Consider the following 24,527-nt stretch of genomic DNA (forward strand, 5'->3'; position numbering starts at 1 on the left):
AGCAGTGATCTATCTGTAACAGTGATGAGTTCCCCCTTTGACATTCTTGAAATCTGTTACCTTTTGTTTTAATGTGCTTTGTAAATACTTTTTTTCCTTCAGGAAAATGTTGGCTAAGACTGGGGTAAGTTAAAGGGATTTGCATAATTTGAGAAAGACAAGTGAGTTGCTAAGGATCTTTTAGGTTTCTTTTATCTTGAAGGGAAAGAAGACAGAGAGATTATAAATATTTGAAAGCTGTTTTAGTAATATATTAAGGGGAGATACATAGGACATGGATAACAGTCTCTGAGGTGGGGAGAAACAATTTAGACTTACTGAAATGTAGAGGAGGGACACATTTCACATTCAACACTGGATATCTTAAGGGCACATCAGCATCATTCTGATGTTTATTAATGATAGGGTTATTGAAATAGGCTTCTCTAATGAGGAGGAGACATAATTTCTCAAGTTTCTTGTTTTAGAATTTTAGCTTTTGGCTGAAGAGTAATAAATTGCACTTGTCATGTAAAAAAAATTTTTAGAACAATAATTATTGTCAGGTAGTAAATTAATATAGTTAAGAAAAATTTGGAATGATTATATGAAACTTATTTATGGGAATGAGGAGACCAGTATAAATATTAGAAAAGATTAAATCTAAAAGAATATATATTTTTTGCTCAGTTACTGTGTAAACTAAATTTTTAAAAAATATCTTTTTATTGATTTTAAAGAGAGGAAGGGAGAAAGGGAGAGAGAAACATTGATGGGCTGCCTCCTGCACACCCCCTACTGGGGATCGATCTTGAAACCCAGGCATGTGCCCTGACGGATTCAAACCTGTGACCTCCTGGTGCATGGGACAACACTCAACCGAGCCACACTGGCCAGGGCTATAAACTAAATTTTTACAGTAGCTCATATGTACTTTCAGGTATTAAATTGGCCTTAATGTAAGCAAGACAAGTGGTTCTTTAAATTTTTTTCCTTTACGTAAAAAAAGCTTAATGTCTTGGTGTGATAGTGGATGAGTTAATATCAGGTAGCACTATTTGATTTCTTTAATTGATGATAATTCTAAAAAGGTGTTGAGAAACTGGTGTCTCTAATAAAAAATAGTAAAGCAAATTTTTATTTATTTATGATAAGCATGTACACTGTCATTACAGTTTGCTAGTTTAATTTAGTTATAGCAAGATGCTTGTTTTCCCTATGAAAAATTTGATGGATTTATAAGGCTTTACTTTGTTTTTACTTAAAGATTTTATTCTTGGTTAGTCTGATTTATTGTAACTTCAGAGAATAATCTTTTGGAGACACTTCCATGGAAACTGACATTGTCTGGGAAAACAGTATTGACGGGATTGTTCATTTGGATTTAATGCAATTTGTGTTGTCATTTCCACAATATATTTGAGTTAAAGTTCCTTATGTTCTAGGTGAGGTAATTTTTTTTGCATTTATGAATTTTTTAGAAAAATTCCCTTCACTAATCAAATTTCAATACTTTAAATGTGCATAGCAACTTGAGCTATAAAGAAAAAAATCTAGCTTGATTAATGAAAAAATGAATTTTTATAATTATTTTAAATGAAAGCCTATACATAATTCTATTAATAAAGCATTAAATGTATTAAAAGGCTACTTTTATTACAGTTTATTATGTGGAATTATAAATCCCCCAAAAGATTAAGTATTTTAAATTAATATAAGTATGAATGTGTGAATTTACAATTGACCCTTGTACCATTGGGGGTTACGGGATGCTGATGCAATCGAAAATCTCTGTGTAACTTTTGACTCTCCCAAACTTAACTAGTATATGTATATATGTGAGACTATATATATTAGCTATATATATTAGCTGTGTTTTATTAACACAGGTCCTTTCAACAATTATACTCAGCAGCCGCCCACCTACTACATAATACCCTTTTTAAACTATTAGAATTGAAATTATGTAGCTATTTAAAATATCAATTTCTAGACTAAGCTTTGAATAGACATTAGTTTATATTTTGCTACTTTTAAAAGTATGTTTCCATTCAAAATCATAAAAATATAGCAGTATTGTATAAATCGCCATAAACCCACCACATAGATTTAACAAATGTAATATTTGTTTTAAATATTTTTTAATTAAAAAAAATAAAACATAATGGGTAACCATTGAAATCTCCAGTCCCTTCTTAGCCCTTTTCCAGAGCAAACCACTATTCTGACTTTGTCATATATTTTCATATGTGTTTCTTAACATCTGGGGAAGGAAGGGGGAAGGTGATGTAATGGGGAGGAGAGGACTAATTATCTGCTTATTTAAATGATAGATTTGAAGTAAAAGGCAAATAATATATATATTTAATCTTGTTTCATGGGTGTTATTTTCTTTTTTTAAAATATTGTATAATTAAACATTAATAATAAAACAAAACTGTAACTTCGATTAGGCAGCCTTGGGTTTAAAACTCCTTTCTGCTACTTACCACCCATGTAACCTTAATGGCTATCCACTGAATTAATGGTTCATAATGAGATTAAAAACACAGTTTAAAAACACTTAGATTATCAGACCATCAAGAATAATGATGGCCTTTTACTAGATGGAATCATCTTAAAAGTATTGCACCTAAACAGATACGTCTGAAAGGCACAGAGTACTCACTCACATGGGCTAGTCTGATGAACATACTGGGACGTATGGTACAACTGGTGCAAATGTTATCCAATAGGGAAACTTAGTAAGCCCTAGTAAGTAGATATTGTTATTTTCTCCGTTTTACAGATGAGGAAGCTGAGGCCCAAGTAAATAATAAAACTGGTGTTAGAACCTCAGGGCAGGCTGATTCAAAAGCCCATTTCCCTTAATCACAAAATTATGTTACGAATAGCTTTTAGTGTCATGGGTAATTTAGGGACTGATGAATTCAATATATTTAGTGCTGTCAGTAGTGAGCTTGGGTGAGGTTTTGTGGTTTTAAAAATATACTTTTGGCCCAGCCAGGCGTGGCTCAGCGGTTGAGCATCGACCTAGCATCTAGAATAACGCAGTTCGATTCCTGGTCAGGGCACATGCCCGGGTTGTGGTCTGGATCCCCAGTCAGGGACATGCAGGAGGCGGCTGATCAATGACTCTCTCATCATTGATGTTTCTATCTCTCTCTCCCTCTCCCTTCCTCTCTCTGAAATCAGTAAAGATATATTTAAAAAAATACACTTTTGTTTGGATGCAGAAGATGGACTTTCAAACAATACAGCATTGAAAAAGCAACACAAGCTGATATAAGTAGAAGATCACATGTTACATGGTTTTATATCATGAATGGCCTTTTCATAAATAAAAGTTATCTTCAAGTATTCAGGCATGTTTATTTAAATCACTTAGCAACCTTTAATCTAAAAATGTGAACCTGTTACTTCTCTATATGTGATTATTTATTGATTCCCTAATTCCTTCAGCATAAAGCCCAGGTAGTTTAGCATGATTTGTGACACTTGATAACCTAAGCCATTGTCTTTCAGTCTTCATTGCTTATCATTCTTCCAACATGTATCCAGTTTTCTTGTCATGCTAATCATCACTTCATCTGTAAATATTTCAATTTATATATCTAATACACAAAATTTTTGTATTTAAAACAACTGCAAAATCAGTTTCACACTAAAAAATAACTATAATTCCCTTCATAATCAAATATCCAATCAAAGTTGAAATTTCCCTACTATTATAATAAATGTATTTTTACAGTTAACTTGTTTAGGTTAATAGCAAAAGAAGGGCCACATATATTTTTAAAGCTTTTATTTGTTTTGTAATTTTGAACAAGACTATTCTAGGGCAAAAGACTCCTTGATTCAGTCTAGATAAGCAAATAGCCTAAATAATAAAACTACCTTCTGACTATTAAAAAAGAAAGAAATGGCCACCTATTACAGCTGGTCAATACATATTTTAAGTGTCCCTTTTTTTCTGTTTTTATTTCGGCATTACATTTAGTCTTAAGTCTCTTTCAACCCATAGTTCCCCTTCTTTGTTTTGTTTCCTGCAATTTCTTTGCTGAAGAACCAGAGTCATTTGTAGAGTTTCCCACACTCTGGAGGTTGTGGATTACACCCTATGATATCCTCTAACATGTTCCTTTCTCTCTGGGTTTCCTGTAAGTCATAGAATGCAGTTTTATTTTTTAAAATACAAAACTGTTATGAATATCTAATATTTGCCTGCCCTGCCCTGTGGATGACTAAGATAAAGGTAATGCTTCTCATAGTATTACTTTTTTAATGTAAAATTTAAGATTTATGACACTAAAAAAAAATTAATGTCATGGTTAACTAGAAGTAGGAACCTGGGTACCATCACACAAGTCACAAGGCGATGATAATAAGCCTTTTATTGTGAACATGGCAGTTTACAGGTGTGAAGGAAGTGAAGTAAAGTAATCGCTTCATTTCCATCAAAAACCCTGAAAACAAATCTAAAAGTAAAACCCAGAAGACTGACCGATTATAATATGCTCTTGGATCTGTTTTTGCCCCATTTCTCTTTAAAAACAAATCTTCATTGGTAGCTTGTGGGGGGAAAATTGTTATGTGCGATAAATGAAACCCAAAAGAAGTCACCATGCTAACATTTAACACATTATTGAAATTAACTACAAATGTATTGTTTTGGGAAGGTTGGTTTAATGTGAATTTTTAATTGGGTAATTGTGATTCTTCTTGAGATTTAAAACTAGCACACTCGCCTACTATAAACAGTTTAAGGGAACTAAATGCCTTGTAAGCTAGCTTTTTAAGGTCAAATTACTGTGAGTTTTACTTTGCTTTTGACTGCAGAGTGTCTGACCCTTTCCCCCACGTCTCTCTCCTAGCACTCTTCTTACTGTGCTTGTTTGTTTCTCTGTCCCCTCATCAGCTCCTCTTCTACTGGCTCCTTAAACGTGGTGTTTTGGGGTTTCACTGGTGGTTTTCTTCATTACCTTCTCCGATGTGCTCAAGGCTTGCTGTGCCTGTCGTTCATGCCCTCTTCTAATGGAGCCTCCAGCCCCCAGGCCCTGCAGGCCTGCCCCTGAGCAAGGCTGGAAGATTTCCGCTGCAATGCAGTTTTATCCATGTTGTTGAAAACTACTTGCTTTCCGCTTTACTCTTACTGAGGAATTACATCTGTTTTATTATTTGAGACCTTTATTCCTTCATGTTGTCTTTTAAATCTGTGAAGTAGAACTTTCATTTTTCCATTTATTTTTCCCCAAGAGAGGAACCTGTGCTCTGCAGTAGATATACAGCAGCCATGGGATTATCTCCCCTTCTTTCTGGAAGTTTGCAATTTCCACTGGTGATACAGTAGTTTTTAGCATTTGTAAACAACTAAAATATTTAGGAGAATTCCCCAGTGTGTGTGGGAGGGTATGTGGGAAAATTATTCCACCAAGAGAGAAGAGACCTGAGTCCCCACTCAGATCTTAATACTTCTGATTTCTTGCCCAAATCTTTCTGCTTCGCTGTCCCATGAATGGAAAGAGAAAAGCAAGCAGGTGGTACACGCAGACTCTCTAATTTTGTAAGAGTTAACATTCATTAAGGTTGGACGCCATCCTCTCTCATTCTGTTTCATTTTTTAATGCCAGTCTGGATGCACTAAATTTATATCGTGTCTTGCTTTTATGTAGGTCATGACCTGTGGTTTGAAAAACACTCATACCATAAATCCTTGAGTTTCCCAAACAATGTCGAACTATGTCCAGCTCTTTCATATATTCCTCCCGGTCGCTATCAAAATAATTAATATATCTTTACATTTTGCTATAATTTCTTTTTCTTAAAAATTTGGACATGGTATTAATATATGTGCCTTTACCTTTTATATTTCTTTCTTATTTAGCATATAGGTTCTTTGGGAAATGATCTACATTTAAAATGTTTAGTTACTTAACACCTCAATGTTGATCTGTGGGAATATAGTTTTAAAATACTGTATTCTAACAGAAGCAATATTTGATCATGGATCCTTTATTGTCTGTTAAGATTTAATGTTAAGTAATCTGGATTTTGAGTCAGATAATAGAATCTATTGGAAAGGTTTACAGAAGTGAAATATTTTGGACATCATCCTGTGTTCTGTGGATAGTGTCAGGGAATTAAAAGTATTGAAAGTAAACAGCAGGAAAATCCACATCTTATATTCCAGCCCTGACCTCTGTGAGGATCATCCCAGTCCCAAATTTCCCGTTACTAGAGCTCTCCATTTCAAACTCAGTGTGAAAAGAATTAAACCTGTCACACACATGTACACACCCTTTGTCAACAAGATTTTCTATTTCTTTTGCCTTCTATCCCAGTTACTTATTCTGGAAACCAAATATTGGCTCTTTCTGCTCTTCAGCCATACCCCTCCTTATCTAGTCAAATTTCTACACCTTGGAAAGGGCAGTGGGAAGACCTGAATTTCATTCTAGCTTTAGTGCTGGTTTCTCTGCAGTTTTGAGAAAGTCACTTTCTTTTGTGTTCAAATTAATCCCTGTAAATTATGGTATTTGAACCAAATATGACATAGTGGTTAAGAGCATGATTTCCATAATGAGGCTCTCTGCCTTTTAACCCCTGCTCCGTCGCGCAGTAGCTGTGTGACCTTGGGCAAGTCACTTCTCTGTGCCTCAGTATCCTGAGGTGTACAATGAGGGTAACAGTAGTCCATCTCACACAGGATTGTTTTGAAGAATAATTGAGCTACTATATATGTAATACTAGTAATAGTGCCTGGCACATAGTAAGGACTAAGCAAGTGTTAACTCTTACTATTGTTATTATAATTTTTAAAAATTCTTTGCTCTTTGCTCTTAGGTTTGTTCTATCGCTTTGTAATTCTGCTCTGAGAGTATGTCTCCCATTTGCTACTTACTCCATTATCACTATAACCCTCTTACCATTCAGGATTAAATTAGTTTTACGTGTAAAATGCTTAGAATAGTGCCTGGCACTCAATAAAGTAAGCCCTTGGTAAGCATTAGTCCTTGTTGGTTATTGTGATTTTTGCATAGATGGCCTCTCAGGTCATTCGGACCCGTCCTTGTCGTAGTAGTTATTCCTCTCCTTTAATGTTCTCTCCTGCTGTGCGGGTTGGTCTTTCTAGGGCGCTGTTCCTGTAACGTTACTCTGTTTTGAGACCTTCAGTGCCTAAGGGAAAAAAGGAAAAGGATTCCTTTTGATATAGGTATCAGATGACTTGCCAAGACCAGATGAAAAAGTAGTGTTAACAAAAAAGGTAAACTTAAATTTTGAAGCAGTAAAAATTATGGTTAAGCTGTTTAAGGACACTGCTTACTAAAACAGTCTCAAATATTTCATGGAAGGGAAAGTTGTACTGACAACCAAATTCAGGTGGACTTGCAACTTACTTATTTTTAGCAAGGAACTAAAACTAAATTTTATCTGAAAAAACCTCAGCAGTTCAATTAAAATGGGATGTGAGGAATAAATGTCAGGAAGATTTTATGAGATTTTTTATTTTAGGAAAATTAATTAATGCATTCAGGTTTAAGGAAAAATTTACGGGTGGTTAGTAATTCTTTGTAGATAGCTCTCATGTGTTCATTTAAAAATCCTTTTTAGAATTTAAATGAAAATAGCTTAATTTCTCTATTTTGAAAGTAACATTGTTAGCTTATTGTTAGAAGAATCATAAGAGACTTTATCTAATTTCTTAAAGAGAAGCCACTTGCTATGTGTTCATTTGCATGACCTGCTCTTTAACCCTTTGCTTACCTTCAGCTATTTTTATGTTTTAAATATTTTAGGGTATCGGGGGGAAAAGTGTATTTCTCCAGTAAAAATTGCATTGGATTTTTGTTTTTTAAAGTGATAGCTACATAAAGCTATTTCACCATCATTTTAGTTTTCAGGTGGTTTTTAAAAGTCAGGTTTTTAGTTCCTATTTTTAAAAACTTGGCTGCAGGAAATGGCAGAGTGAGAGTTAATGTGTTACTTGGAGGGAAGAACAGTCCATTGGGGGTTAAGTTGCAGAGTCTAATGGAATAATAACTGGTAGCACCATCTGCTGGCCTACTTCCGCAGAAGGAGTCAGTATTTTTAACGACATCTCTAATATTCATGCTGATGCATTTTGATGCTTTGTGCATTCATTTCTTTCTGTGCTTTGTTGGAATCTGGCTATCTGCTTATAGCTATTGAGGGAACCCAGCCTTTTAGGAGGAGTTTACAGCCTTTTTCATATCTAAATAGGATGAACAGTGGAGATAAACTTGCCAAGGCAGAAATGTGTTGATCAATCACAATGTGTATTTGTGGAGGGTTGTGCATCTCTTGGTTGCAGCTTGCTAAATAGGCCATTTAGGAATCTTCTTTCAATGCTTTTTTCTTGAGCACTGCCTGGGGTGGTGAAAAAGCAGAGGGCAAGCCTTTGTCTGACGCCAAAAATGTCTTCAGTGAAGAGGCCAAGAGGAAGGGTAAGTGAAAGCCTGAATGAGTGGGAGGAGGAGGGGTTCTTTGGGCTAAAAGGCTAATGGGATTGAATAACCTTCCTTATTACTGGCTGCTGCTGCGGGAGTCGTACTGCATCGCCATCTTGAGCTTGTTGCTGTTTTCTCGAGTCTTGGTTATTTGTTATAGCCTGTAGGCCTTAAGGTGGCATTTTAGTGAGCGATTCTAAACCCTCCTTCCTTTCCCAGTGTTGCAGCACTGCTATGAAACCTTTGATGAGGCAGGTATAGAAAAGATATCCAGTGAAGCACACTGGAATCAGCATGAAAATGTGTTTGGAAATTCCTGGTGGTTTTTTTCTTTGCTATAGTCAGAGGCATGTTTACGGGTAAGACCATAACAAAACTGTGATCTAAGTATATGTGGGTGAATGCGTGTTTGAAGAGGATATTCTTTTTAAAATGCTGTTGATCTGCTTCCTGTGATAATTGCTAAAATATTAATAATTTTAACGTAAAACTATAAAACTTGTGGGGTTTTTTTTTCTCTTCAGAATTGCTTGAGCAAAATAATTGTGATATAAAAAGAGAAAAAAACATTTAACTCTTTCACGGAAAAACTAAAACTTTCTCTAATTTTAAGTATGGGAATGTCTGTTTACTAACTATGTTGCTGCATAGAGTGCACATTAAAATTATTTCAGTGATTTCAGGTTCTAGTTCTAGTTTCTTGTAAAGCAGAGGCTTTATTTTTCTGAAAATTACAATAAACTATAAGGAGTAGTCATTCTATATTGCTATTTTAAATGTATTAATTTTCAGAGTTCTGGAGTGAAGAAGAAAGAAAAGACCTTTTTTAATTCCAAATGTACAGAATATTTACAGGATAAAATTTGAGTCAGCTGTATGTACAGGAGAAAAATTGAATCAGCTGCCTAATCAAGAATGCTATGGAAATATCAGCGAACCTGTATTACCCTTCTTTAACCTTCGTTTTTAAAAGCAGTCGTTGAGCCTTTTTTATACCAACACTAATTTCTAGACTAGCAAAATGTTTTAATTTTCAGTTAGTAACACTCGCATATTTGCTCATGTGTTTTACTTCTTTAAGCCTAATTTAAAAATTTCAAATATTTATGTTAGTTGTTTTTTTATGTACTCTGGTATGCTGTATAAATGATATTTTGGTTTCTCTAGCCTCCATCTTCCAAGAAGAACGATGGCTCTGGGACATACTCTAAGTTGCAGAATACCCAGGTGAGGATCCTGTCCGAGAAGAAGCAGAGGAGAAAGGCAGAATCAGAAAGCAAGCAAGAAAAGGCCAATCGCATAATATCGGAGGCCATAGCCAAAGCAAAGGAGCGTGGGGAGCGCAATATCCCGCGAGTCATGAGCCCAGAAAACTTCCCTAGTGCTTCAGCTGAAGGAAGAGAGGAAAAGAGAGGGAGGAGGGTGAAAGCCAAGCCAAAGGACAAAGAGAGCAGGAAGACACGAACTTGTTCTAAGTTTAAAGAGAAGTCAAAAATTGGGTAAGTTGGTTAAGAATCGAATTTAATTCCTTTGATTTGTGTGTTGTGTTTACTCCCACTTTGGAGTTTCCAGTTGTTAGATACTGTGTACACTTTGTTTCTTTTTTGACCGAATTAGGTAGTGTAATATTCCAGGATCTACTAAATTTTACCATCTTATGAACATAACTTTTTTTTAACATTAATATTAGTAAAAGGAATTTAAAAGGGAAATATTTTATATATAAAATAGGAAAAGAAAAACAAAAAAACCAAAACCCATATTGCTGTTCTACTTTCAAATTCACTTTCTGTATAGAACATGCATTAAAATTCTTTATAAGATCTTTTAACCTCTTAATTTTACTCCATTGGGCACCTTATACTTTGGAAACATGAAATACAATATTTTCTCATAACATTTGACTACATGGAGTGGCAGGAAAACTAAGACTATTTTAACCAACAATAAGCAGCCCTCGGCTCTTACAGTCTTTCTGATTTAATTCATGTAATAAAGAGGCCAAGTGAGGATTAATGCTCCAAGGGAATTACGGACAAAGAAGTGCTCTAGGAGGATACATTAATCCTAGGTATTTTATTTGATAAATTACCTAATACATTTTCAAAAAACAAAATGTAATAAGTATTATTTATTCTATATGTATGTTTGTTTTGTATGCAAGGGTAAAGTTAACCTACAGCCAATAAAGTTTAGACTTGTTTTTGTAGGAATATTCAGTCATTTTTGCAGGCTTTATATGAAATATTAGATAAAGTATTTACTCTCTTCTTATTTTCCACACAAGAAATTACCCAGTAAAGAATTATCTTATTGTGAAAATCTTCATTTGCTTAAGAAGTTATTAATACATTATGTAGATATTTAGAACTAACACAGTTTTGTAAAGCAAATTAATTCTCAGCATTTTAAACGCAAACACCAAACTGAATTATATTGTTAGGTCCTGATGCCTTTGAGTCCAAACCATTAGATAACATGGCTCTCTTGCAATAATAGAGCAATAATTAATATTATTGATTTTGTATTTTATTTGCAGACAGCTAAATGAAATTTGAAAGATAACTTTCTACTCCTTTTATATTTAAAGGTTTTGGTATGAAAGTATTTTTCCAATATTATGTCATATTTAATCCTTTAATGTATTGAAAGTTCACATAATATAAGTTAGAGATATAGATAAAGTAGTGTACTTTTGAAAGGTTATTAAGAAACAACACATAAAACAAGAAAATTTGTAGAGAAACTTGGTAAGTTACAGCAAGTTTAAATTCAGGGTTGGGGGGTGGGGGGGCAGGGGTGTAGCTAGAGGCAGAAGATACCAGAAGTGGATTGGGTTCAAGAAAAAAACTGTACATAAGGGGAAATTAGAAATAATTATGATAGAGAAATGTGGATTTTTGAAATATGTGAATTGATATGGTAGGGAGCAGTAATTTATTGCAATCTAGTATCCGATTAATTCTGTGATGTTTATATTTTTGTTAGAAATAGATTGTTAAAAATAAATTATTTTAATATTGCATAACATTGGTCAACTTAGTACTTGTTTTTACAGATAGTATTCTTGAGAAAATAAGGTGGTAATTATAGTGGAAATGTATATGTGTGTACACACACATACATATATGGCAAGATATGAGTAGTTGCTGAAAAGTATTGTTGTGAGTATAGGACTTTTTAATAGAGGGATTTATAATTTGTAGGCAGGTAAGTAAAACTGAAGCTTGCCTATATATTGTTATTAAGCCGTTAGAGTAAAACAGTTTATTTATCTGACAAAGACAAAGATTATTATCATTTTAGAGGAAAATGTTTACTTGGAAATGAAATTCATATACAAGCCAGAGTTGCTGTATTAGTCAATTGAAGTATTTCATTTCTGTGCTTTCCAATAAGCCACTACATTTTATAATTTTGAACTTGCCAAGTTTTAAATTTTTATGTGAAAAGTCGTCATTTAAATAGCTTAGTTAAAACATTTTAATTAATAGCATTTTATGATATATTAAGCATTTTCTTGTAAAATTTTGTTTTTTCTTTTAGTTTTGGACGAATTGGACTGTTATCAAATGGTTGATAACAGATATAATTGAAGGGAATATATTCTGGAACTTAACCATCAATAATGTGAAATTTTAAAAGTAACTAAATTTGTAAACAATAAGTTATGGTTGATACATAGTCAACATTGGTGTGTATTTAACCCACATATTTGATTTGATGTACTCTAGGAAGACTAATCTGAAGAAAACAAATACTGCCTCTGCTTGCTAGTGTGCTTGAAACCTTTTTATTATTTCTGTCACTTACAGATTAATGTTTTAATCATACAAGGGGTAGAGTGCCCTTTTCAGAGCACTTTGATACAGTCTCATTTAATCATTAGAGCAGTGCTGTGAGTTAGATTGGGCATGCAATATAATAATGTGGTTAAATTCTTTGGCTTTGGAGCCAGTTGCATTTATTGAAACCTGTTTTGTCACTTATAAGCAGCATAGCATGATCCTGGACAAATACTTAACCTCCTCAATCTTTAGTTTTCTTACATGTAAAATTAGGGACAATGATAGTACTTGCCTTGTAGTATTATTTTGAGGATAAAATGATTTAATAACATTTAAAGCAAACAGAATAGTACCTGGAATTTATTTAACAAATTTTAGCTATTGTTATTTTTTTTCTGAAAACATGCATAACAGTTAGCTGTTTAAGGAAAAAACTATGGCCAGGATTCATACCCTTCCTTCCAGCTTAAATTCTCACTCATCTGCCTAGGTTCTCTTTCCATTAAGGCTCTTTTCCTGAATAAGATCAGTTTAAAAAAAAAAAAATCAAACAGAAACAAAAACAGTTGCTACTTGTTAAAAGGGAGAATAAGTTAACTTATTAGTGGCTTTTTTCATATAAGCGTGCCTCTTTTTGTCAGGTTAGCTAGAGTAGCATTTAGAACAGGTAAATTTCGCCTGACATACGCCTAGCGTTCGAAAGGGTTGCGCCTGGTTCTGTGGAAGGGTGTGGGTTGCAAAAGAAGCGGCAGATGTAAAATAAGGAGGCAGGACCAGAAACAACCCCTTTCTACTTTAATGTTTTCATATCTTAGCATTCAGATTCTAACAAGTAGAATAGCAGGAATTTCTTAAGTAATAGTTGGTACCTAATAGACACTCCATGAATGGAATGGAATGAATTTTATGAGATGAATGAAGGAGTAAAAGTTTAAATATTAAAAGATAACAAATGGTTGATTTTGATTTGTTAAATGAAAAACAGAAATGACAGGCTAATCCTTCATGAAACCACAGGGATGTAACTATGGTTTAGGAATAGTAGAAACTTAAATTCTAAAATAAAATTCATTCTAAGACTTCCAGTAGGATTTTCTTAAGGCTCTATTCAGTTTTAGATTATGTAATAGAATATCTACATGATGAAACATTTTTAAATTTATGGTTTATAACTTTGACGTTTAAATTATGTTTCTGTGTTGTTGGTTAGGATTTACTTTGTGCTATAGATGATCAGGCTGACATAGGTAGAAGGCCTTTGATACTTCATAATCTTGTGGCCCTCTACATGGAACCAGTTCTCCATGAGTAAACTTTTTTGAATTTTTTGATAATTATTCTATTTGTTACAGGAATGCTAGTTATCAGGTGCTAGAAGTAGCATTTCTCTTTAGTTAAAGCAGAAGCATCTAAATTAAATATTTTTCAAATATTAAGGATTAAACTCAAATAGAAGTTAAGGATGTCATGTTGTAAAGAAAAACAATGAAACATTGCATAATCTTGAAATTATATTGTGTCTTTTTGCTATAGTCTTATTGAACCCCCAGGAAGGAAGATGGAAAATAACATTTATTAATTAGCTACCATCATACACACACACACACACACACACACACACACACACACACACACACAGAATATCCCCTAAAATGTATACACACATTTTGAATAATTACAAAGGCAGTGTTTATTAAAATACATTTTATTTTCAAAATTGAGCTGTCAGCTGTTAAAGTGTGTATATACTTTTTGGGGACAGCCTGTATGTATGTATATCTTTTTTGTTTTTTTTTTAAATATATCTTTATTGATTTCAGAGAGAGGAAGGGATGGGGAGAGAGAGAGATAAAAACATCAATGATGAGAGAGTCATCATTGATCAGCTGCCTCCTGCACTCCCCCGACTGGGGATCAATCCCCCAACCCAGGCATGTGCCCCAACTGGGAATCGAACTGTGATCCCCTGGACCCTAGGTCGAAGCTCAACCACTGATCCACGCCCGGCCGGGCTATATGTATTTCTTAAACAAAACTAACATGTATATTCACATGCATATCTATAGAGGGGCATTTATTTCTAAATAAACTATAAGAGGAAATAATATAAATAAGTAAAATCTGAGGGAAAAATAAGATGAATTCAGAAATTGGGAATTATCATTTTATAGTTCATGTTAATAAAGTGATAAATGAGATCCTGATTGCAGTTACTCAAGATAATAGGAATTTAGTATCTGTTTGGATAAACTAAAAATATAGTAATTATTAAATTGTTTCTTGACATATTATAAAAGTGGTTTGAAAAAAATGTATGTATAAATTTATTATGTATTTTTAATTATTAATCATATGCCATTAATAGTCTATATAAGTTCTATAATTTTTAAATTCCCAGCAGATAAAATGTTTCTTAGACTTCATTCCTAATATCTAAACTTAAACTCAGTGAAAATCTGAAACACATTCATCTACAGAAAGTATTGATATATACGATATTATTATGAATTTAATTAAGGTTTACAGTTCCATTTTTAAGAAGTGTACCTTTACATAAATTGTATTAGTAAGATTTATCATTAGCCAGCTATGTGCTTTATTCATTGAATCTAAGTTGCCATTGATTATAAGGCATAATTATTTTGTGTTACTAATGAAGAAAGAAATATTGGCAACTAAAACTATGGTATACTATTGATTATTAGATGAATCTTGGTTTTATAGATGTTAATATGTGGAAAAATGTGTATTGTAGAAGCACTGAGGAAAATACTTGATTTTAATGTCCCTATTTGTCAGTAATTTTAAACATAAACATCATTTTCTTTTTTTAAAGAAATGCTTTTTAAGAATAAAAATTAAATGGCTAATACTGAATTTCAACTGTAATTGAAAAATGAAATTTAAAAAAAGGATTAAACTGTGCTGATAAATATTAATTATATTGACTATAATTAATCCTTAGCAACTTTATATGAAACACCTAAGTAAATTCACCTTTTTGAAAAAAATGATGTCCAACCTTAAACAGGAAGTAATTTAATTTATAGTAATTTACAATACAATGTTAATCTCACAAATGTAAGGTTAACTAAAATACAGAACCCTTTTAAAACTTGATTGTTTGTCCCAGATGAGTTTAAGCTGGATTCCTGAGTTGAACCTGAGGCAGGAGTAATCTCACCAAATTAAATGTTTCTTTTAAAAAAAAAAGTTTATATTTGATAACTTTAAAAATAGCCCCAGTGTTTTTCACTTGGCTTGCAAAGAAAGAAATTGTAATGTGCATGTGTTTTTGCTTGTTTTCTTCATTTATGATGAATTGGATGCATTAATTACAACAAATGGACTAATTGGATAAGATTCATTGTTTGTCAAATTTTTGCAGAGAATCAACAGGGGGCAACTGCAGATTGACACTGTGGAGACTGCAGCTTATTACACAGCCTCTACTAATATGTGGGCAGGATTTAGATGAGTGCATAAATTACATCTGAAAATCAAATATAGATGTCAAGTATAAACACAGAGGTTTTCTAGTGCCTTAGACTTATCAAATGAATTAACATTTCAAATGTATACTTAGTTTGGAATTGCCCTTTGCTTTCTGAATCAAGCTGTGTTTTGATGTTTGTTATACTAGCCTGAATATGTGTTGCTAAAGTTTGCTAACAGATCCCTGTAATGTTTTAACAAAACAAAGCTTGCATGAAGCCTTTATTATTAATTTAGTCTGTATTACTTTTTTGCTTTACTTTGGTGATGTTTCTAGAAATAGCAAACTGTCAGCTTATATGAAGAATGTATTTATGAAATTTTATTAGAATTAATATAGTAAACTCTTTGTGATCTATGATGGAAGAATGGAATGCTCTTTATTTGGTATTTTACTTATATGTTTGTTGGTTTTTTTTTTTTTTACTTTTGGATCATCTGATTTCCTGATGGCTATCATTTGTCATTCTACAGGCAGTAGAGATTTCTGGGTGTTCGAAAGTCAGATAAACTTTAACCATAAAAATTTACTAAAAGATAATATAGTTTCATATTGTTCTTTATTCATTAAACTGTTAATTGATAGCAGTATCTATCCACTGGTTGTTGAGCTATAATGTCATTTTAAAATCAGTAAGATTTTAAATGCAATAAATAGATCAGGTATCATAGAAATGTACACTTGAAACCTATATAATCTTATTAACCAATGTCACCCCAATAAATTTCATTTAAAAATAAATAATATACACTTAAAAATAAAACCAGTAAGATATGTTGGAAATACTAGATTAGGAATGATACAAAGACCATATTGTCTTTACTGAATTTGTGACTTTGGCAGTTTATTTAATCTTTTGGAGAAGTAGTTCTACTAGTTTAGTGCTGCTTATACCTGCCTTGCCTAGTTCAGAGTTTTTCTCAGGATCGAATGAGATAGTGTAGGCAAAAGCACTTTGATATTTTAAGTGTTCTATAAATACAGTTTTATCATCTTGAATGTTCATTCCTAGAGTACTTGGCACTAGCTGTCCTGAGCAAGTAATTCCCAAATCTGGTGGAGTGTCAGAATCCCTTAGGGAATTTTTTAGAAGTCTGATTGAGTCCCACCTAGTAGATCAGTATCCTGGGGTTTGGTCCCACAACTCTGTAATTTTTAAAAAACTTTTTATTTTGCACTCATTTCAGACTTGCAAAAATAGATCCAAGCTTCCCCAGGCTCTTCACCCAGCTTCCTCAAATGTTAACATTTTATGTAACCAAGGCACAATGGTCAAAACCAGGGGATAAACACTTACATAATCCTATTAGCTTATTTAGAGACTTCATGCAAATGTCAGTTGGTTTTTTGACCACTATTCAATTCAGAATCCTACATTTTGTTTTATTGTCATGTCTCCTTACACTACTCAAATTTGGGGTAATTCCTCAATCTTTTATGACATTTTCAGTTTTTGAAGCATACTGGCCAGTTATTTTGTAGAATATCTCTCACTTTAAATCCTTCTGATGTTTTCTCCTTAGGAATCTGTATTTTTAACAGACAGCTTTCTAATGCAGGCTGCCGTACACATTTATGAATTCCTAATCAATAGCAACCTAATTCTTATTCCCCTTTGAGGTATCACCTATATACCATTTTAGAACTTACAATAAACTGATATGACTTCATTGTTTCTAAGAATCAGTGTTCTATGTAAGTAACCCTAGTTTGAAAGCTTAAAATGTGTCTATATTTGGTTCAGAATTATGTCAGTCAGTGACTTCAAGTTTTGGAACCAGCTTTTTTATTACATTCTATAGAAATGTACCTTTTTTGAACAGAAAGGGCATATATAAATATTTTGGACTTTGAAACATTTAGTAGGAAATTACTATAATCTGAATTATCTCTTATAAAGTTAGGATTTGAAAAATATTTTTTTTATGTATGGTTAATGAGTTTATAAAAGAATATGCTGTTTCAGGCCTATAGAACATTATTGAAAGAAAATACGGTGTGTGGAAAACAGAAGTGTCTTTTTTATTTTAAGTACATTTTTAAAGTACTTGATACAGTGAAGGTATATCTAAGATATGGGAAACCTACCCTCTACCTGAATGGGTGGGTGTTTAAGATTGATTTGGCAACACTTATTAGTGTTTCTTTTGTAGAGATTTAGGCTATATTTATCTATAAAAATAATGTTTAAACAGCTTAATCCACTGACCTCAGAGAATTTTCATTTAATTACCTCACACCACTAGAAAGGAACAGTATAACCTCTTCACAGACATTTGTAAATACAAAAAATGTTAATACCTCTTTCCGATTTCACTGAAGTTTTTATTGACTGGGATGTGCATCTTTACGCAGCAACTTAGATACTGTATTAGAATATGTATTTTACCTAAGTCCTTTAGCTTACCCATCACTGAGAAAATGTTTTTAAGCAATGTTTTGAATAGTACTAACAGGTTTTGATTTGCATTTATGGGAAATTATTATTTAAGTATCTAAACTTTGCTTTTACTCATTTTGTTCTCATCTTACAAATTAGTCTAAAACATGCATTTAGGTTTGGAGATGGATAACAAATGTGGAAATACATCAGATATATATTTCTGTTACTTGGTTTTACTTAGAGTTATCCCTGATTTAGCCATTGAAACTCATCTGCACAAGTGCCTGAGGTGTGCTGAGTAATCATAAGTGTTATACTGTTTATCCTTAGGATAAGGTTGTTACTGGAAGAGAAGGCTTGAGAGGATAATTCTGGGAAACTAATAATGTGTCATTTCTTGATCTGGAAGCTGATTACACATTTATGTTCATTTGAGAAAATTCAGTGAGCTGTATGTAGTATTCTTTTAATGTATGCACTTTTCTGAATTTACATTATACTTTAGTATTAATAGACTATTAGGTTTAGGAAAAGTGAGGGATTGCATTTGGGGGCATTTTGAGATTGTGATATCTAAGTTATACATACGGATATGTCTAATAAGTGGTTATATGAATCTGAAACTTGGGTGAAAGGTCTGAACTAGAGATAAGAGATTTTGGAATCTTCTACTTTTAAGTGGTAGTTAAGAATAAATTTTCCTCGTACAAAGGCATGTCTGTGGTTCCCAGCCTTTAGACATGTAAGAATTGGAGGCAAAGAAATGTAGACTTGGAAAAGTCTGGTGCCAGCTTGCTCCCTGCAGGCTCAAGATCAACCATCCCACATAGGGGGGAAAAAAAAGAAGGAGTAGTTTAAATTAAATCTCCCAGGGATAGTATATAGAGAGGGAAGACTGAAGACAGAACTTTGAGAAATACCAAAGTTTAAGTGTTGTCAAGGACCGAATCTTGCTGAAAACCAATATACTAAGGGTAGGTGGAGGAAGAGGAGCTAAAGATGTTTAGTGAGAACTAGAAGAATATAGGGTTATGGAGCCAAGGGTGCAGGGAAGGAAAAACTGATGTTATGTGTTGGTAGATAAAACTTTAAATCTCCATTGGATTTGGCTTTACAAAGGTCATTTGTGGTCTTAGACATTAGGAGTTTTAGGCTTTGGAGTGAGGTATTAATTTCTATCTCTATTCTTACTATCGGTGTGACTTTCAACAAGTTATTTAACTTTTCTAAGCCTCAATTTTCTCTTATAAAATAATAGCATTTGCCTCTCAGTTGTAGGAACATCAAGTGAGATAATGTATGTAAAGTTCAGATTATAGTGGGTTGAGAAATGAAACTGAAGTGGTCATTACCTATAGGCAACTTTTTTGAGAATTCTGGATGAGATGAAGAAAGAACAAATTCATGCAGTATCTAATAATAGGTAGGACCTTAAGGGAGATTTTTATTTTAAGAAGGAAACCGGAGTAAGGAAAAGGGACCAGAAGATGGAGGAAAAGACCAATGAAAATGGTGAGAGGGAATGAATTATAACTGTGGTTGGTTCCTTAATGTTGTTTCATAATATCTTTTTGTACTTTTATTGGTTCCAACATGAACTATATTTTTACTCCCATTTACCAGAAGAGTGCAGGTGAGATACCAAGAATTAAGATCCTGTTGAAGGTGGTAATTATACCAATACAACAATAACCTGCAAATAAATCATTCTAGAATTTTTTTCTCGCTTCCCATCTAGTCAGTAACCAAGTCCTACTAGTTCTGCTTCCAAAATAAGAATTGTATCTTTTTCTCGGCACATCACCATGGCCCTGTCTTGTACGCCTCATCACTCACTCTAATCATGATTTGCCTTATCACTGGTTTCCCTGCTTTGCATTTCACTTCCTCTGGTTGCATTGCTCTCTTATTTAAAATTTTTCCTCTCCCCCAATTTTATTGAGATATAATTGACATATAACATTGTATTAGTTTAAGGTATACAACATGATTTGATATATGTACATATTGTGAAATTATTACCATAGTAAGTTTAATTAACATTTATCAATCACATAGTCATACTTTTTTTTCTTGTGATGAGAATTTTTAAGATTTACTCTCTTAGCAGCTTTCAAATACACAATACAGTATTGTTGACTATAGTTTCATCTCCAGAACTTCCCCATTTAAATTCTCATATTTTTCATTTGCTTTTTTTTTCATTCATTCGAAGATATCTTGGTGCCGTTTGTTGTTAGTGGTGAACCTGATAGATTCTTTTTTTTATTATGTTTTTATTGATTTTAGAGAGAGAGGAAAGGAGAGGGAGAGAAAAATAGAAACATCGATGAGAGAGAAACATCCATCAGCTGCCTCCTCCTGCACACTCCCTACTGGGAATTGAGTCCAAAACCCCAGTGCCCTGACCTGAATCGAACAGGTGACCTCTTGGTGCATGGGACAGTGTTCAACCAACTGAACCACAGCAACCGGGCGATGACAGATTCTTTTTAAATTCCTGACCTGTGGAGGTTAAAAGCTGGCCTTCAACCAAAACGATAACTCCTGCATGTCATACAAGGCCTTCTTTGATCTTCACTCTATCTAGGTGGCCATCTCTCTGTTTCTTCCTCTCGCAGCACTCTGTGGATTCTGGATACAACCTTATCACTGCATGTTCTCATTCTTCTGTGGTATCCCCTACCTCTTTTTTTACTACCTGTTGAACTCCCTTTCATCATTCAAATCTCAGACTTCAATTTTCCTCTAAAGCCTCCTTTACTCTTCAGTAAACAGAAGCACTTCTTCCTCTATGTTCACATGACATTCAGTGCTAAGTTCCATTTTAACATTTTAACTGTGATCATAGTCCAACAATATTTTAAGGTTACGAACTTTGTCTACTTTCTCTTCAAATCCTAGAACCTAGGAAAGTGCTTGGAATGTAGTAAATAGAAATAGTGATAATTAGTTGAGAAATTACTGTGTGTCAAGATTTTGCTAAGAGGTAACATACATTATCCCACTTAATTCTCAGCATTAGAGGTAGCTGTTATAATATCCCTGTTTTCTAGGCAAGGAAACAAAGGCTAAACAAAATCCAGTAACTTGCCCAGTGTATCACAGATAGGTACACAGTGGAATCAGGTTTAAAGTCTTTGATTGTGTGATTTCAAAGTTCATGTTCTTAACCTCCAAGTTGTCCCACATTAGTAAATAATCATTGAAAAATTCTGAGTTTTCTATGTTTGGAATATAGATATTTAAAATAGAATTCTCCTGATTAGCAATTAGCATGGCTTGTGAGTAACATGGTACTTTAGAATCATGTCCTCCCATCTGTTGAATCAGATTAGGAAATGTGGGAACTCTTTACTGGTACTTCTGATCAGGACCAAAGAGTGAGAAACTCATTTTCATTTTAGACATTCGTATTTCATGTGTATGTATAAATATCAGTGTGTGTGTATATACACACACACTGATATTTATACATATATATATATACATATATATGTGTGTGTGTATATATATATTTAGAAATTTATAATATGTCTAAGATAAGCTTTCAGAAATGAAAGAACAATTTATAAAGTGTTTTAAATAAGGAAAAAATTACTGTGGGGAATAGATGGGATTTGAGGACATTAAATGTAATTTGAATTTAGTAAGAGATAGAAGGGAAAAATCCCTCATTTAAAATCTACAAGATAGCAAAATAAATGAATTATTTTAATTATTAAATAGTTATATGAACTGATATATTCCCATGAAAAATAACCTTCAGCCTAAGAAACAAGTGATAGAACTTGACCACCTTTCTATGCTTTGAAGTACATTAACTAATAATTAATTTGTATTTGCTTTACTAGAATGCAGTTTTTGTCTTGAAAATGTCATTATGGATTTCATAATAATCATCATATTTGGTTGAACATTCAAGTGCTGTAAAATTATGTAACGCTTATCATGGCCATTGTAATTTGATCCAAAATGAAATAATGTAAAAAGATCTTACTGTCTACTCTTTTTCCTGTTGAAACAGCAAACTCATTATTACTTTGGGTAAGAAACAAAAAAGAAAAAATGAATCTTCAGATGAAATATCTGATGCAGAGCAGATGCCACAGCATGCATGCAAAGAGGAAGACTCTCAAGTGAGTATTAAAGTTTTTTCTGAGACATGAAGCACTCCTAGAATTATTTAGATAGCATAATATTGCTTGATGGATATTTGTACTGTAGTTTAGTAGTAAAAGAACATTTTATTGTATAGCAGAACTTAAGATGTGATAGCATTACTACAATGTGCTCCTAGCAGTATTACCATAGAATGTTAGGCCCCGGGGGGAAACGTATATATCCTCTCAAACCCCTCATTTTTCAGATAATGAAAGTGAAGCCTAGAGAGATTAAGTAATAATCCAAAGTCCCTGCTGTCTTTGAACATGAAGAAGTATCTAGTAATATCCTGTAGTTATAGAATGTTTTTGAATGAACTTAATGATGGAGATATTAACTTTAAAATCACCTACAAATGATAAAGCAAATGGATTGAATCATCCCTAGATATAATTCCTTTGGTCTGCTTCTGTCAAAGAAAAAGATAAACATTTATATTAAAAATCCCCCAATGTAGACAAAAATACTGTGTTTTTTGCCCCTTTTGGGGGGAATAGGTGGATATTTAAAATAACCTTGTGAAGTTAAAAATATAGTGAAGGTCATAATAATTCAGGCCACCCTCTGCTCTCTAATAATTAAAGTATGATTATAGGCCGTAGGGGTGGTGGCTGTTGTTGAATTATGGGGCCAGAAAGCCCCTGAATGGCCTTTCTTCTTCCTTATGCAGCTTCTTATCCAATGGGATAGTGGCTCAAGGCTCCTGGGCTGCTGCAAGAGTTGAGGTAAGGGCAGTGACTGAAGCTCCTAATATTATATGGCCTGGCTTTTTCTTCATTTGTTATCCTTAACTTAGGTAAACTTATAATTAACTTATTCAACATGAGAAAATTTAGTTTAATTTTTACTAGAATAATGCTGGCCATTTTTCCATTACGTAATCACCAAGTGATGAAATGGTAGAATAGGTTAACACACATTTCTTCCATACCTTTCACTGTAGTGTTAGTTTGCTTTGATACATGTTACTTTAACACAAAAAAGTTAAATAGAAAAGGAAGGAAATATTTTCTAATAAACATTTATAAATCTATTTTATTGATATATTTAAATGTATCATTATATAAATGATAAAGAGGTTCATGTAGCTTTTAACCACAGGGATTTGAAGGCTTGAAAAGTAATTTAAGTTTAAGGTTTGGAGTCAGATGGAAATCTAAAAATATAAATATGGTATTTCATTTTGTACCTTTAATCTCAATAGAGAGTATTTCAGTGGTCTGACTATATGTAGACTTAAATTTTTTTAAAGCCCTGAGCAAATTTCATTAGGATTATTATAAGAAGCAAGTAATATGATATCGTAATGAAGTCATTTAAAAGCATAATGTTCCTGACCTCTTATGTAAAATACTACAGAGTGATCTGTTGTAGCCCTTAATATATAAGAAGAAAAAAAAATAGAAAAAAGAAATACGAAGAAAGAATTTTGACATTATTTTAAATCATAGTTTGAAAACCATTATGGAGGAAGAAAGCCAGAAAAATCACATTAGCAAAAAATGTGGACATCAAATTAGGTTTTTATATTTTTAAAGTAGTAGAGCTGTTGTATGACAAAGAAAGATAATTGATGAGAATGACACCTTGTTTGGATTTGCCTAATATGTAACTATGTACTCAGTGTAATATAATTTATGGTAAAGTCAGCTATAATCTTACAACTCACACAAAATATTTTAGACTAACAAAGTCTTCATAGGCTTAGAGAGCTGTTTACAATAAGTGGCCCTCATTCTGTCTTGGGAAGAATTACCTGAATGTGCACTTTTTTTAGTTCAAAGGATTCTTTCATGACAATCATTTACTGTGTACTAAAGACTAAGTGAGGCATTTCAAAGTACTAATAGGTGCATAAGCAACTGAAAGGAAACTAATGCTCAAAATACCTAATAGAACCTTCTAAAAGTATACCAAATTATTCTCAAACTTTATTATTTAGGAGATTTGTGCCTAATGAGACATAACATTGATAACACATGTTATTGTTAGAATAATAAATGTCACTGTTGGTTATTAAACTATTCTTGAACATTAAGAACTGTATGATGCCCTTAATAGAAATCTAAACATTCCTTCAGCTGATTATTAAATTAGAGATCCTTAGAATTTTCCCCCCAGGGAATGATAAATATTTCATTTACTTTCACAACAGGATGTGGGAAAATTGGGTTTTTAGAAATCCTTTTATTGTAACTTTTATATGCCACCTTCTTGTCTCTGATATTAACAAAAGAGGTACCTTGAAT

At 33.0% G+C, this 24,527-nt stretch overlaps 1 protein-coding gene and 1 non-coding gene across 12 annotated transcripts in view; both read left to right on the forward strand.

Annotated features, from left to right (window-relative positions):
• The window catches only part of CHD9 (chromodomain helicase DNA binding protein 9), a 166,348-nt gene that overhangs the window by 68,569 nt on the left and 73,252 nt on the right, over positions 1-24,527 (forward strand). For 9 of the 11 annotated variants that reach the window (XM_087827121.1, XM_087827120.1, XM_087827122.1 and 6 more), the window contains 2 exons: positions 9,615-9,946; positions 22,142-22,253. In XM_087827121.1, the coding sequence (XP_087683247.1) occupies positions 9,615-9,946; positions 22,142-22,253 (444 nt within the window). Of the gene's footprint in view, positions 1-8,091; positions 8,445-9,614; positions 9,947-22,141; positions 22,254-24,527 lie in introns of those variants that run through there. The other 2 variants (XM_087827128.1, XM_087827129.1) reach the window with 1 other exon arrangement.
• LOC148090991 (small nucleolar RNA SNORA38) lies at positions 18,814-18,944 on the forward strand. Its single transcript, XR_015716082.1, has one exon. It is a non-coding gene; the product is annotated as a small nucleolar RNA SNORA38 (small nucleolar RNA).

This window comes from Miniopterus natalensis, chromosome 18 (genome assembly GCF_054644295.1).
Source record: "Miniopterus natalensis isolate mMinNat1 chromosome 18, mMinNat1.hap1, whole genome shotgun sequence".
NCBI lineage: Eukaryota > Metazoa > Chordata > Mammalia > Chiroptera > Miniopteridae > Miniopterus > Miniopterus natalensis.